This window comes from Pseudorasbora parva, chromosome 1 (assembly GCF_024679245.1).
Source record: "Pseudorasbora parva isolate DD20220531a chromosome 1, ASM2467924v1, whole genome shotgun sequence".
NCBI lineage: Eukaryota > Metazoa > Chordata > Actinopteri > Cypriniformes > Gobionidae > Pseudorasbora > Pseudorasbora parva.
In genome coordinates, this window is record NC_090172.1 from 12,351,831 (window position 1) to 12,368,018 (window position 16,188).

Genomic DNA, 16,188 nt, shown 5'->3' on the forward strand with positions numbered 1-16,188 from the left:
TACTCGATTCAAACCAAACAGGTTGGCATTCATGCTTCTTGTTCACAGTCATGTTTATCACTGTCAGTCATCTCAATTTCAAGGGTGATGCACACCGAATGATTTTTGAAGATTCACTACCACATTTAAACACTCCTGTCACCAGGTTGCAGTGTGTATGTGGCCTCAGATGAAACATACACACCTGATGTTTTTGAAAATCATTTTCATTTCAAATTGTGTTCTCTTTTCTTTCTTTCTTCAGTTTTACACCTAGCTATACTTTTTCAATACCACTTTACCACTAACAGCAACTGGCTTTGACTGTTCAGGTACTTTCCATGAATAGGGTACAGTTAGGGTCCCATTTTGGGGGAAACTGTAGCTCTGAATAATCATTTAGGTTAAATTTGCAAACGTGTTATTTATTTAGGTGTTTGATAGATTTACAATTTACAATGTTATTATTAACAAAAACTAAAATTATTTAAGTTACTTTAAATAAAAATAACCATAAGCTTTTGTGTCTATTTACTTGATGTACTACAATACTTTAATTGTAGTACTTTTTTAAAATAAATAAATAAAAACTATATAGACAGAAAAACTAATTAAAGATATTATATAGATATTGCATATAGAGAAACAAAACCTACTACTAGAAAAACTAACTGAATTACTTACAAAATTACTTAAACTTTACATTTAAAATGAAAACAGAAAATATAAATATACAGTTTTATAATTAAGATTCTACTATAATGAATCAATATTTTGTAGTAATAGTTTTTTTATAATACCATTTTGATAAGAATAAAATGCAAGTAGGATTGCCTTTTATATATTTATTAATAAGTGCTTTTAACAGTATTTAGACATGTCCCAAATATTGACAACTGCAATTGAAAAAATAAAACAGCTGATAAAATATTTTTGACACCCGTACTATCAACATTTTCTCAAGGCTTACTTTTTGCTTTCTTCATTTGCTTAAATAGTTGTCTTTCTGTAAACATATAAGACTCGATTTTGTACCATAATCATGGAAAGTACCTTTAAACATTTTGGAGAAAACACAACTGAATTATCACATGATTTCATAGGATCTTTTGGGTGGATGCACACTTGGACCGCATAGAAAGTTCTGACTTGAATGGCAAACTGCGTCAAATTCTCATCAGCCCCGTCTCACACCCGTTTGCCCTCACGCAGGTACCTTTCCATATCTGATCCTCACCCTCACTTATCGAATTAATGTGTCTCACTCACCTGCACCTTCATCACCTCCCGCTCCACTGACCCATCCTCTCTTTCACTTATGTCTGCATTTATAACCTTAGCATGATGTTCTCTTCCTTTGCATCTTTCCATTTTCTGACCCTCCTTTTTCTTCCCATCTTTCTTTCTCCCTTTTGTTTTTTTTTACCCCTTTTCTTTGTCTCCAGTTGAAACCGGTATACTCTCCTTTAACTCCTTTTTCCCGAATCTCACAGCAAGACCATTGGATTTACTGGACGGACTGGCAGACCAAGTCTATTCAGCGAGTAGATAAGCATACAGGTCGTAGTAAGGAAACTGTGCTGCCTAATGTAGAGGGCCTCATGGACATCATAGTGGTGTCACCACAAAGGCAGACTGGTAAGATTGACTTGTTTGGCCTGAACTGAAGAGCACAACATGTCTACATGTTTTACTTTGAAGAGTTTTTGTGATATTTAATTGTAATCATTTTGCATACAATTTTAATTCATAGAATATTTAAACATTTGGGAGATGCACATTATCTTTTCTATGCAAAACATTTTCTCTTATCTAAGCTTAAAATGTATTCACAGGTTGATTTCTCTGGAAAATAGTTTTGCTATATAGGCTAACATTTGCTTAAACGGATAGTTCACCCAAAAATTTTAATTATCCCATAATTTCCTCACCCTCAAGCCATTCAAGGCGTATATGACTTACTACTTTCAGCCAAACACAATCAGAGGTATATTAAATAATATACTGGCTCTTCCAAGCTTTATAATGGGAGTGAATGGTACCGCAGATTTTGAAGCCCCCAAAAAAGCACATCCATCCATCACTAAAGTAATCCCCACGGCTCCGGGGGGTGAATGAAATCCTTCTGAAGCGAAGCGATGCATTTTTGTAAGAAAAATATCAATATTTATAACTTAATAAATGTATAATTGGAGTCTAATGCCGACGGAAGATGATCTTTAATGAAATGTTTTTTGTAATTGTATGTGCATTTTGCATTTTTTTAATATTTCTATTTTAGCTTTAATTTATTTTAGTATTTTTATTACTCAAACTTATTTCAGTTAGTTAAAAAAAGATTTTATTTTAATTTAGTTTTCTTGAAATTTTGAATAAATCAGAATTTTGGCCTATGTATACATACTCATTTAGATTAGCCATTGGAATTGAGTATTCATTAATGAACCACTTTGTTCTTTAACGGTTTTGAAGAGGGAAAATTATTTATTCATTTATTTTTTTATTATTATTCATCACTGTTATTATATTGTTAATTAAGAAATTAATTAATTCATAATTTAGTTTGATTTTATGTTAGAATTTTCTAAATTAAAAAATTATTATTTAATTAATTTAATTAAATTAATTAGTATTTTAATTTAGGTTACGGTCTGATTATTTTAATATATTAGTATTTAATTTCTTAACTGAATCTTGAGGACTGATTGGTTTAGAATCCGTTCTATTCATAGTTTTCAGTCAGGCGATGTACCTTAATGAACTAAGTGATATTAAAAGATCGAATTCAGTATAAAAATTATTGATAATACATGCAAATATACAGACAAGCTTTTTCTTTATAATGGTTCATCTGCTTGCCTGTATAGTATACATATCAATAAATATACTGAATGTGGTCTTTTTTATATTACTCTCGACTGTCACTGCGTAATAATCAAGGAACTTTGCTGCTGTTCCATGTGTGCGCTTTCTGTGCATGCATGTCATGTTTGTTATGCTGACGAAAGTTAGCCTATTTTCGAGCGCTGCGTAATATCATTGCACCGCTGCATCTTTGGTACGGCAGCAAAGTTCCTTGATTATCATGCAGGAAAGAGCATAGGCCCTAGCCATATCAGTGTAGAAAATCGCAACTTTTCATTTTCCGTCGGTCTTAGTACACAATTTTACTATACATGTCACAACTTGTAAATAGGAAAATGTTGGCGTTTTTTTTAACTTATTGAGTATTAGGCTCGTTTACCTCCAGTCTTTGTGCTAAGCTATGCTAGCGGTGGGTGGGTCAGGCAGAGTTATGGCACACACAGAGATGAGAATGGTATGTATGGACTTATCTAACTCTGGGGGATACAGTGAATAAGGTATTCCCCAAAAGTCGGTGTGTTAAATCTTATACATAAATCCTCTGATGGTCTTTGTCTGTGGTCCAATACGGTGTTTCCCAGCACTGATCCTTAAGCTCTAACATCACTACACATTTTGTACGTCTCCTAGTTCAAACAAATAAGATTCAACTTATCAGCTCTTTAGTAAACACCAAGGCCTGGAATGTGTGTGTCAGATAAGGGAGACGTCCAAAATGTGTCCTGGACCAGAGCAGGAAAACACTTGTCTTTATATATGGTCTTTTGTGTAATTTAAATAGAAAGAATGTTGCCTATATAGTGTAGTTTTATCACATGCAATATATGTCTTTCTAAATATTTTCAAGATCATTGTTGATACATGAACAGTGAGCACATGAATGAAAATAACATGTCCTATCTTATCTTTCTAGGTACAAATTATTGCAGTGTGAATAATGGGGGTTGCACACACTTGTGTCTTGCGAAGAGCAACAGTTTTGTGTGCGCATGTCCGGATGAGCCTGACGGCAGGCCGTGCTCTACAAGTGAGTTTAATATGTATTGAATATAATTTTTTTTTTTTTTCAGATTTTATACAAATGAATAATTATATTAATAATATGACTGTGTTTACATCAACCAGATTACCAATTGAGTGTCAGTTATATACTGTTATAGTATTAATTCATATTTCTATTTTTTATATTTGAAGTTTTAAGTAATTGTATAATGTATTTTTTGTCTTTTTTAGTTCTAGTTATTTTCTTTTACTTTTTTCTTTTCATGTAATGAAAATTTGAATGGGTTCAGATAGATAGATAGATACAGGGAGTGCAGAATTATTAGGCAAATGAGTATTTTGACCACATCATCCTCGTTATGCATGTTGTCTTACTCCAAGCTGTATAGGCTGGAAAGCCTACTACCAATTAAGCATATTAGGTGATGTGCATCTCTGTAATGAGAAGGGGTGTGGTCTAATGACATCAACACCCTATATAAGGTGTGCATAATTATTAGGCAACTTCCTTTCCTTTGGCAAAATGGGTCAAAAGAAGGACTTGACAGGCTCAGAAAAGTCAAAAATAGTGAGATATATTGCAGAGGGATGCAGAAGTCTTAAAATAGCCAAGCTTCTGAAGCGTGATCATCGAACAATCAAGCGTTTCATTCAAAATAGTCAACAGGGTCGCAAGAAGCGTGTGGAAAAACCAAGGCGCAAAATAACTGCCCGTGAACTGAGAAAAGTCAAGCGTGCAGCTGCCAAGATGCCACTTGCCACCAGTTTGGCCATATTTCAGAGCTGCAAAATCACTGGAGTGCCCAAAAGCACAAGGTGTGCAATACTCAGAGACATGGCCATGGTAAGAAAGGCAGAAAGTCGACCACCACTGAACAAGACACGCAAGCTGAAACGTCAAGACTGGGCCAAGAAATAGCTCAAGACTGATTTTTCTAAGGTTTTATGGACTGATGAAATGAGAGTGAGTCTTGTTGGGCCAGATGGATGGGCCCGTGGCTGGATTGGTAAAGGGCAGAGAGCTCCAGTCCGACTCAGACGCCAGCAAGGTGGAGGTGGAGTACTGGTTTGGGCTGGTATCATCAAAGATGAGCTTGTGGGGCCTTTTCGGGTTGAGGATGGAGTCAAGCTCAACTCCCAGTCCTACTGCCAGTTTCTGGAAGACACCACCTTCAAGCAGTGGTACAGGAAGAAGTCTGCATCCTTCAAGAAAAACATGATTTTCATGCAGGATAATGCTCCATCACACGCGTCCAAGTACTCCACAGCGTGGCTGGCAAGAAAGGGTATAAAAGAAGAAAATCTAATGATATGGCCTCCTTGTTCACCTGATCTGAACCCCATTGAGAACCTGTGGTCCATCATCAAATGTGCGATTTACAAGGAGGGAAAACAGTACACCTCTCTGAACAGTGTCTGGGAGGCTGTGGTTGCTGCTGCATGCAATGTTGATGGTGAACAGATCAAAACACTGACAGAATCCATGGATGGCAGGCTTTTGAGTGTCCTTGCAAAGAAAGGTGGCTATATTGGTCACTGATTTGTTTTTGTTTGGTTTTTGAATGTCAGAAATGTATATTTGTGAATGTTGAGATGTTATATTGGTTTCACTGGTAAAAATAAATAATTGAAATGGGTATAAATTTGTTTTTTGTTAAGTTGCCTAATAATTATGCACAGTAATAGTCACCTGCACACACAGATATCCCCCTAAAATAGCTAAAACTAAAAACTAAAACTTCCAAAAATATTCAGCTTTGATATTAATGAGTTTTTTGTGTTCATTGAGAACATGGTTGTTGTTCAATAATAAAATTAATCCTCAAAAATACAACTTGCCTAATAATTCTGCACTCCCTGTATACAACAAAACTTGTCTCTTGAAATAAAACTTGATGTACTAAAATAAAAAAGTAAGTAAATTAATAAAAACTATTCTTATATATATATATATATATATATATATATATATATATATATATATATATATATATATATATATATATATATATATATATATATATATAAGTAGTGTATATATATATAATATATATAAGTAGTTTTTTTGTCATTTGTAATAGTTTATAGTTTTTTTTATATGTCTAAAGAATAGTTTTTATTAATTTACTCACTTTGTTATTTTAGTACATCAAGTTTTATTTCAAGAGACAAGTTTTGGTTTTAGTTAACTATAATAACCCTGATTCTGTCTCTGGACTAGTCTCTGGTTACATTCCCACGGCATCTGAGAAGGGCACCATGGGTACTCAGGCCCCTAAAAAACTCCCCACAGAGAAACCTCACAAAGGCCTGTCAGTGGTCAAGTAAGTCAGCTGCAGCTATCCAGTCTAAAAAAAAGGTTTCCTTGAAGAATGAAGTCAAATCCAATCCCTTTCTCCTCACAGCTGTACAGATGCAAGTCTCAATCCAGAGGACTGCTCTCAGAGCAATGTGGTGTCTGCACCTCGAGGTAAATGGATTATAATAAAAATAACGAACATTGTAAAGCAAGCGTGAATTGACCATTTACATTTTGACCATTTTTATAAAGATGAGAGCCCTCATATCAGCTACGTGATTGGTGGAGCTCTGTCGATATTGGCGATCCTGATACTCATAGCTGCATTCATTATTTACAGGTAGGTCTCCCAAGTTTTATGAAGTTTCATGAATGAATTTCTTTTCTCAGCTGCTCATACTAATATGATTTTTGCTTTCAAGGCACAAAAAATTCAAGTTTGCTGATCCAGGAGTGAGCAACTTGACTTACAGCAACCCTTCATACAGAACTTCAACACAGGAGGTTAAAATAGAAACCGCACAGAAACCTGCAATAAACAGCCAACTGCGATATAAAAAAGAGGTATTGTTTGTTGTTCTTTCCTTTTTCATCTTTGCGAATTTCTCAAAAGAATAATTTTAGATGAATGTAATTTATTGTGGTTGTTGTTTGACATCAGCAATGACTGACATAATTGTTCTCATCATTTTCGTGAGCAGTGCTTCTTTCCAGAGTCCTCACTCATCTTTTTTCCCCATGTTCTCCACGGCAGCTCAATCATCCTTACAACTCCCTTTCTCCTTTCATCTTTTGACATCCCCCTTTTATTTTCATCAGAATGGCAAACAAGGTAGTCAAACAAATTGGGGAAATAGCCGTGCTTGCCTAATTTGAAGTCAGCCTTGTGATTATCTCAAATCCAGCATCCCGATTTTTCCTTTGTGCATGTAATCAGTTTGAAAAGAATTTCTGCATGGAAGTGCAAGCAAGATAGCATTTATAGATGTTACAATTTGATAAGATGATAACATTTTAATTCGGGGAGTAATTTCTTAGCCCATACTGCCTGAGGTAGCATGAATTGTCAACTTTTTCTTTTGAAGTGCAGTGGTGTTGGTGTTTTTATTGTATTATTCTTAAAGTCGGCGTGGAATCAAAATTGACCCCATTTACTTTAGTGCACATTACTAGTCTTGTGGTTCAATTCATCCGTTCTAGTTGATTCTTTCTAATCTTTTATTAAACTCTGATAATGTTCTTCCCCTCTGTAATGTCCCTTCTTCTCTGATGACGTCAGTTTGGCGATTTGGGTAGAAATTTTTTTTTTAACAGCGAGCTCAAAGGCAACGCCCACTTTTCTAGAAACTATCAATTCCCACCGGGATAAAGACAAGACAAGCCAAGCCTCTATTTTTTTAATCATACAAGATTAACTTTCACTCAGAAAGTATGTCACAATACTGAAGCAAATTCGGACACAACTTCCGGTTCACAGTGGCTTTAAAGGTACAATATGTACGATTTTTAGGTTAAAATTTCCAAAAAACACAAGTACAATGTGTACTTACAACATGCCCCAGACACAACACTATTTTGTCAAGTGGCGAACATAGCATAATCAGAGTGAGCTTTCTCCATCATACGATATATTTTAAAATGAATTGCATGCGGCCTCACGGTAAAACTTACATACTGTGCCTTTAATGCCATATAAATAGAAACAATGTACTGTACAATGTACTGTTTCTACTTGAAGGCTTGAACCAGAAAATGTCACATTGTAGAAATAATAGATTGTAATATACTAACAATAATATATCCTTGTAAAAGTGCACTTAATTTTATTTTATTTGAATGTGCACTTGTGGTGTACTTTAAATCTTAAAAGTATTTTTTTTTTTCAATCTTGTACTTGCAAATAGAATAATAACAATGAGATAAATGGCCATAACTATTTTTTACACACTTTTAAAGTGCACTTTATAATGATGTCAAATGAAGCTTTACTTAAAAGTACATTTTAATAGTGGTGGGAGAAACAAAGCTTTGAATCAATTCAAGGTGTTGGAAGTGCCAAACGCTGGTGACCCCTTCTGGTCAGAGCGGTGTACCTGCAACTATGAACTAGAATCTAAGTGAATCTGCATGATTCATGGGTTCACAGGTCATCGCCATTGCCACAGGGTGTCCGCGGGGTTTTAAAAAGTATTAAAAAGTGATAAATCAAAATTGTCAAATTTAAGGCCATTAAAAGTGTTAAATGTGGTCTCAGAGGTATTATTTTTTCCAAATTAGGTATTATTTTTTCAGTCTATCAGGTGTCCTATTCTGATTGATTGAAACTCTATCTGCGTTCGCGTTAGTTCGTTTAAACATGGGCTTTAGCATATCTGGGCACATAATCAAAGATCTTTCGTCTCCGTCTCTCTCAACGTATGTTTGATGCTGACGTCATATTCAGCGGTCGTTCGGCATCATCTCAGAACACTGCGCGCTCAACAGAAGTGGCTGGCTTACGTTTTATTTTAGACTTGCTTCAAGGCATATCTTCAACGACTATCCTCATAAGATCAATCTTCAATGATTTATATAAAGTCTAAAATGAACAAAAAGAGTTGTGAGAGAATGAGGCGCGATTGGGCGTGATCCATAGACAGTAGTTTATAAACAGTGAGATCCGCGTGTCTGTCTGCTCTTAAAGGGACAGCAGCCAATAAAGCTTCCTGTCAGTAAAGCTAAAGAACACAGGGAACAGAGAAAAGGACTCGCTGCTCTTGACTAAATAACTTTTGTAGCTTTAATAAGGATTAACTATTTAATTTATAGTTTATGCAGTGGAGACTGCATGTAACTTTGATAACTTTATTAAATTTCTGTATATTTCCTAACTGTTAAGACAGGAACGGCAGGAGTAAACATGACATTTATTATGGGTTTATGTTAGCATTGTTTTAAGTTTACTTAAATTAAAAACTGTTATATTTTTGAAGCCTAATAATAAATGTAAAATGAAAAAAATCAGTAACTGTATTAATATCACACTCTAAAAAATGCTGGGTTAAAAACAACCCAAGTTGGGTTGAAAATGCACTAACCCAACAATTGGGTTGATTTTACCCAACGGTTGAGTTGTTTTAACCCAGCGGTTGGGTTAAATGTTGCTTAAGACAACCCAATGGCTGGGTTAAAACAACTCAACCGTTGGGTAAAACAACCCAATTGTTGGGTTAGTGCATTTTCAACCCAACTTGGGTTGTTTTTAACCCAGCATTTTTTAGAGTGCAGTAATACTGGCCTTCATTCATAAAAAGATGCCATTTAAACAAGTATTTAAAATATACTGTCTTTGTGTTGTTTCTATATTATTTTCATTAACTGTGAAATTATTATATTAAAAAATATATTAAAAACGTACAAAAACATTTCTTTTTTTATTGCGACTAATCACAGAATAAATGTGTGATTAATCTAGTTTAAGTTTTTAATCGATTGACAGCACTAGTTTTTAGTAATTTGTTAAATTCAACAACTTATCACAGTTATAGAAATGTAATATTTGGCTCAGGTTTTGTTGTTGGGAAAAAAACACTAAATAATTGAATTGCTGAATTACCAATTATTAATTGAAATCAAATGTTTATGCAGTAATGCTTCTCCTTAACCAACCTTTGTGAATGTTGAGATGTATTTTACTGTATCAGAATAATAACTTATAACCTTATTTCCTCCTGGTGTCAATTCTAAATCTATTCTTTTTTGTATGTTATATATGTCAAAATCTGTGTGAATAATAGAAAGGTTGCTGATTAACACTTGCAATTCAGTGTCGTGATGGTTTTAAAAAATATTCTGAAGGTAGTAAAAAAGGTATTAAAAAGTACTAAATTTAACTTAAGGATTGCTGTATATACCCTGTGCCAGACGTTTCGAAACATAATGTTATGACATAACATTACTGAAATCACAATAATCAAATAATAATATTTTGTCATCTTCTAAAGAAGTACACTTATTTTGATGTGTTGACTAACATACTAAAGCACTTGATTAAATGTTATACTAAATAACATTAACAATATTTTATATTAAATTGCAACTTCATTGTGTAATTAAACATATATTTTAATTCATTAAAATATAATTTAATTAATTAAATTACATAAGTATATTTTGGTTAATCGCAAATGCTTGTCAGTACATTCAGTAGTGCGCTTAAATGCCGAGTTCACACTGCACGATTTTAGCCTGAATTTTGACTCGCCAACAGGTTTTGTGAAATCGCAGACGCCCACCGGATATTTGGCATGCTAAATATCTGGACCTCCAACTCTTTGCAGAACACACAATCCTTGCTCCCCCATATCCCTAACCATTTCCTCCTCCATAATGGTTTTTATTTTTCTCCTTATCGCTGCAAATCAGCGCACAGACAATTTGGATTGCAAGCTTTTTGTGGGCTATCATTTTTAATAATTCCAGTAGCATGAACGCATGATCTCGTGCGGTTTCCTTGTCACTTCTCACAAGTGTATGGTTGTGAAACCTAGTTTGTGGACAAGACAGAGTCGTCGTCGATTCTACCTATTGTAAAGTCTTGCAATGTGAAACCCCCTGTCACCGAGTGTGAACACGCAAGCGACTGAATGCTACCTCAGATAGCTGTGCAGAATTTGAAAAATCGTGCAGTGTGAACTCGGCATAACCATATTTCAGAAAATAGAATAGAATAGAAAAAATTATGAAAACACATATAAAGATGTACTTCGAGTTCACCCCAAAATGAAAACTGCCATCATTTACTCACCATCAGGTTGTTCCAAACCTGTACGAATTTCTTAATTCTGCTGAATGCAAAAAATATATATTTTAGAGACTGTTTGCTACCATAAAGTTGAAAGGGGGCCCCATTGACTTCCATGGTATTTTTCTCCTACTATGAAAGTCAGTGTGTCCCATCAGCTGCTCGGCCCAAATTCTTCAAAATATCTTCTTTTGTGTTCAGCAGAGGAAAGAAATTCAAACAGGTTTGGAGCAACTTGAGGGTGAGTAAATGATGACAATACATTTTTTGGGTGAACTATGCCTTTAAGTCCTACTTAAAGGCATAGTTCACCCAAAAATGAAAATTAGTTGTTTATCTGCTTACCCCCAGTGCATCCAACATGTAGGTGTCTTTGTTTCTTCAGTAGAACACAAATGAAGATTTTTAACTCCAACCGTTGCTGTGTAGGTCAAATAATGATGTGAATAGGTAACAATTCTATGAGAGAAAAAAAAACAAAAAAACATGCTTAGACAACGTGCACAAAGAGCCCTGTGGCTCAAGATGACACATTGATGTCTTAAGACACAAAACAATCAGTTTGTATGAGAAATCGAGCTGTATTTATATATTTTTTTTACCTCAAATACAACACTATATCCAACAGCCTGGAACACGCTTCACTTCCGGGAAGGTCAATATCCATGCTCTAGATATACGTGCTTCACTATACAGATATACGAGCCAGACGTAGATCTTACCGGAAGTGAAGTGTGTTTCAGGCTGAAAACAACTCATTTTCATTTTTAGGTGAACTGTCCCTTTAAGTGGGTTACAAAAGCACTATTATGTTGCATTTAATATACATTTAAACCATTATATTTTCATTTAAGTGCAATCAAGAGTAATTTTCGAAAGTATGCTAAAGTGCACTACTTTTTCACAATAATTTCTCCAAATTAGTGATATTTTAAAGTGAAATTGAGTCTAAAGTCACTTCTAATGGCAGTTGAATGTCACCTGCAGGTCCAGGGTGTTGGGGACGGAGGCTACACTAAAGAGAAGATCCGCATCGTGGAAGGCGTGTGTCTGCTCTCAGGAGAGGATCTTTACTGGGAAGACTTGAGACAGTTGAAGGTGTGTCGAGGAGCTGGGCTTCACACCTGCATGCGCACTGATACCGTCTCGCTACAGGCAAGCTCCGCCTCTCTGAACGACGGAGAAACTGAACAGCTGCTGCAGGGTGACCAATCGGAGTGCTCGAGTATCAACACCACCCATGCCATAACGGCTCAACATCATAGTTCACATCCCGACACCGGCTGGGTCCCGAACCGTAAAGCCTCTACTGAGAGCGAAGTGTGAAAATGTACGAACAGAAGCGGTCAACATGGAGGCAGACATACGGGAAAACAGAAACGTCGTTGGTGGTTTCACTTCAAAGTCTGCCTGAAAAAGGCTCGATGCACACTGTTGTTAGAGGTAAAACAGGTAGGTACAGTCATATTGGACCATATACTTAAGCAGCTGGTACAGAGGAAAGCTAATACATAAATACACCAACAGCCAAATGAACTGTAAATAGATTTGACACAGACCTCATACTTGAAAGTTTCTTCTGCATTACTCTACACGTCAATAATACATAAATATATAAAAGGTACGCGACGTTCGTGCTCACAAGCCCTTGCTCAGTTCATCTGGATTGCCTCTAATGTCTTCTGTCCTCTCGCTTTGGAATACGCAACACTTTTTTGTGTCCTTTGAACTATGGAGGTGGTCACAGCACGCTGGAGTCAAAGAACAGACCTTGTGAGAAGGAAAAAAGAAACACTGACCGATATTTTGAGCCTTTTTGTATACGAGAGAAACTCTTTGAAGTAAACTGCTTTTTGTTTCTAATGCAAGCTTATATTATCCGTTCTTGGACTATCAGCTTAGGAAATGCTCCGCATCCAGATCTCATCTCGTCATGATAAATATGTATTTATGAACTTTCTGTAATTTGGATTGGGTTTTTAATGTTTTATTCTTTTGAAGTAGTTTTAAAAGCGTTAGGACTGTTGAAAGACTCGTTCACAAAACCTTGTGATGGTGCCAAAGGACAGGATTTACACACTCATGAAGAATCTGCTTTTTTTCAGTCACTGAATAAATTACAGTCCATTTTAAAGAGTATTACAGGTTTTTTTTGGTCAAAGATGAAGCCAGTTTTTTTTACACACATACACACACTTGGTGCATGGTTCTGGCGTTTCTTGTTTCATGTTAAAATATGTTCAGAGTTTATATAGCTACCAAAACAAAAAAACAGCAAACTAGAATCTGCAGAATCTGTAAAGCACCTTGCACTTGCACATCATTTAGCCGTCTTTGAAATTTTAGGGCTATGCTAATTGTGGAGGAGAATGCAACAGACTGGGTGAATGTCACAAAGCCTGTCAGGATCATGTCCAAAACACAATTAAACCTTTTTTTTTTTTTTTTTAAGAGTATGCCCATTTTTAATTACTATACTCTAAAAAGAATAATAGATTCTCATTATTGTAATATATTCAAATTGTAAAGTATTTATACTACATGGTTGTATTTTTTTTTTTTGTATTGCCTTTTTTCTGTAATACCGTTAAACTTGATTGCATTAATGAGAATCCTATTTGAGAATAATGAGCTTGAGGACAATGTGGAAAATCGGTTGAACTGTCATGGAAAGAATCTCATTTTGCAAAAGTGTTGATTATGTAAGGGATAATCCATGGCTAGCAGTGTATTAAAGAATCAGTTCACCCAAAAATGAAAAGTTTGTCTATAATTACTCCCCCCTAACCTTCGGTTCATTTTCAGAACACGAATGAAGATATATTTATTTGATGAAATCCAAGAGTTCTCTGACCCTTCTGTAGACAGCAATTTAATGAACACTTTCAAGGGCCAGAAGGGTAGTAAAGATATCGGTATGTGACTCCAGTGGATCAACCTTGGGGTTGAAAGTGTACATTAAATTTCTGTCTATGGAGGGGTCAGAGAGCTCTCGGATTTCATCAAAAATATCTTCATTTGTGTTCTGAAATTGAACCAAAGTTCTTACAGTTTTGGAATGACATGAGGTTGAGTAATTAAAGCGCCACTGTGTGATATTTTCCCCCATCTAGCGGTGTAAAGGTATATGACCATCCAGTGAATATTAGTTTCTGTTCCTCTCAATTCCGATTTTGTTTTAACTCCTACGAGGCCGATTTAGTCCAAGATTAACATGGCTTCCAGCTCGACCTCGTTCATGACTGCCATCGAGTGTTAAAAGGCGAAGCTTGAATTTACGGATATGTCCCTCTTTGGCTAATGTACTTTCAAGATGTAGAGGCAACATGGCGACCAGCATTCGAACCCCTCACCCGTATGTATTTTCAATGGCATATTATAAACTTATGATAATACTTTATTACTTGAAAGAAGTAAATATACATTAATGAGCACATATAATTTTGAAAGAACTAAGTGTTTTTAGCTAAGAATAAAACAAAGAAGTTACACAGTGTGGCTTTAATGATTTTAATTTTTTGGGTGAACTAACTATGTCAACTCGCAACGTGGAGGCAAAGCACCAACCGACGTGAAGTGCATTCAAAACATTTAATGCACAGCTAGCCGTGGATTATCCTGCTTATATCACAGGTATTGTGCCGGCATTGACACTTAGAGCTGTTATTTATATATTTGACTGGAAGAGTAAAATTTACGGTTATTTTCATCGGCTCTAGATTTAAGTCAGACAGAGATAAAGTAGTGTGTAAGATTACATTTATTTGAAAGAATGAATATAGTGTTTATTTGCATTAATTATCGAGAGAGAGCGGGGGAGAGAGATGTGTATGTGAATTACATGCGTCTGAGTTTAATTGCTTCAAAAACAGCAACGTAACCCCTTCATTACTGAGAAATATAATGTAGCATTTCAGTAGCAGAGCTCTTTAATTAATAAAAAGCCGCAGGTGATAGGTTTCTGTGCTATTACATTTTATGCAGGTTTTTAAATGTGCGAGTGATGTTTGCGTGCTTCATTGAAAGCAGCGCATTAAACTGACTGGCTACACCTTCCAGCCAATCAGAATCGAGTATTCAGACAGACCATAGACTTTATGCAAAGTTTTTTTTTTTATATATATTGGGTTTCATTTTACTTGGGCATGGTTTTGTGATATTCACCCTATATATATATATATATATATATATATATATATATATATTTGGAATTGTGTATGATGCTTTCAAATTTGTTATGTACATGTTTATCAAGATTATTTGAGGATTTTTTATAAACCCATATGTGTTTGAGTTCTCAACCACCTTGGAGTTAGTTCTCTGAGGTTCAGGACTATGTTTTTGCTGCTAAAACACATGGCGCATTTAGGCCACAGTAGTTTATTGGTCTTGGCAGCTTTAATTGTTGGCTGGCGGGGCAACCGGAGATCATTACTGTTTAGTTTTCCTCCCTCCGTTCCTCCTTTTTCAGAAAAGAAATCAGATTTTCACAATGGAGTCTTTTGAACAAACGTGCATTAATTTTATTCATTTAAATTATATAACCACTTCATTTGTTTGTAGGGTTGGTGCCAGTTATTTAACAGAGTGCTGTTTTGTTTTTTTAATAATTTCAGAAATTTCAGGCTCATGTAACTGCTGTAAGTTAACTAAGATATATTTATAAATTTCTTTGGTTGTAACTTGTATGTAAATATGAAGATGCTGTATATGTAGTTCTCCTTTGCAATACTAACAAGCTGTGTGTGACAGTGATTTACTTTTTGTTTGTTTTTCTATCTTTAATATAAAACTGCATTTGCTTTTGAATACAAAAATGGCACTTGTTTGAGTCCCTTTCTTTTAAAGATACTATATGTATATTACATTTTATGCAGGTTTTGTATGTGGGAGGCCGGGGCAGTTGTTTTTGTTTTAACATGTAACATTTTACATCACAATTCAGATTTCTATTAATCTAACCGCTATCTTTTTGTACAAGGCATATACAGGTCCTTCTCAAAAAAATAGCATGTTGTGATAAAGTTCATTATTTTCCATAATGTAATGATACAAATTAAACTTTCATATATTTTAGATTCATTGAACACCAACTGGAATATTTCAGGTCTTTTATTGTTTTAATACTGATGATTTTGACATACAGCTCATGAAACCCCAAATTCCTATCTCAAAAAATTAGCATATCATGAAAAGGTTCTCTAAACGAGCTATTAACCTAATCATCTGAATCAACTAATTAACTCTAAACACCTGCAAA

General features: G+C 35.1%; 1 protein-coding gene across 2 annotated transcripts in view; it reads left to right on the forward strand.

Moving 5' to 3' along the window:
• The window catches only part of lrp4 (low density lipoprotein receptor-related protein 4), a 132,776-nt gene extending 117,667 nt beyond the window's left edge, over nt 1-15,109 (forward strand). The window contains exons 31-38 of one of the 2 annotated variants that reach the window (XM_067423339.1): nt 1,083-1,191; nt 1,425-1,617; nt 3,758-3,871; nt 6,068-6,170; nt 6,252-6,316; nt 6,398-6,485; nt 6,568-6,709; nt 11,916-15,109. In XM_067423339.1, coding sequence (XP_067279440.1) covers nt 1,083-1,191; nt 1,425-1,617; nt 3,758-3,871; nt 6,068-6,170; nt 6,252-6,316; nt 6,398-6,485; nt 6,568-6,709; nt 11,916-12,254 — 1,153 coding nt within the window. In that variant the 3' untranslated portion in view covers nt 12,255-15,109. The remainder of the gene's footprint in view (nt 1-1,082; nt 1,192-1,424; nt 1,618-3,757; nt 3,872-6,067; nt 6,171-6,251; nt 6,317-6,397; nt 6,486-6,567; nt 6,710-11,915) is intronic. The other variant, XM_067423418.1, reaches the window with a different exon arrangement.
• Nucleotides 15,110-16,188: the final 1,079 nt, after the last annotated feature.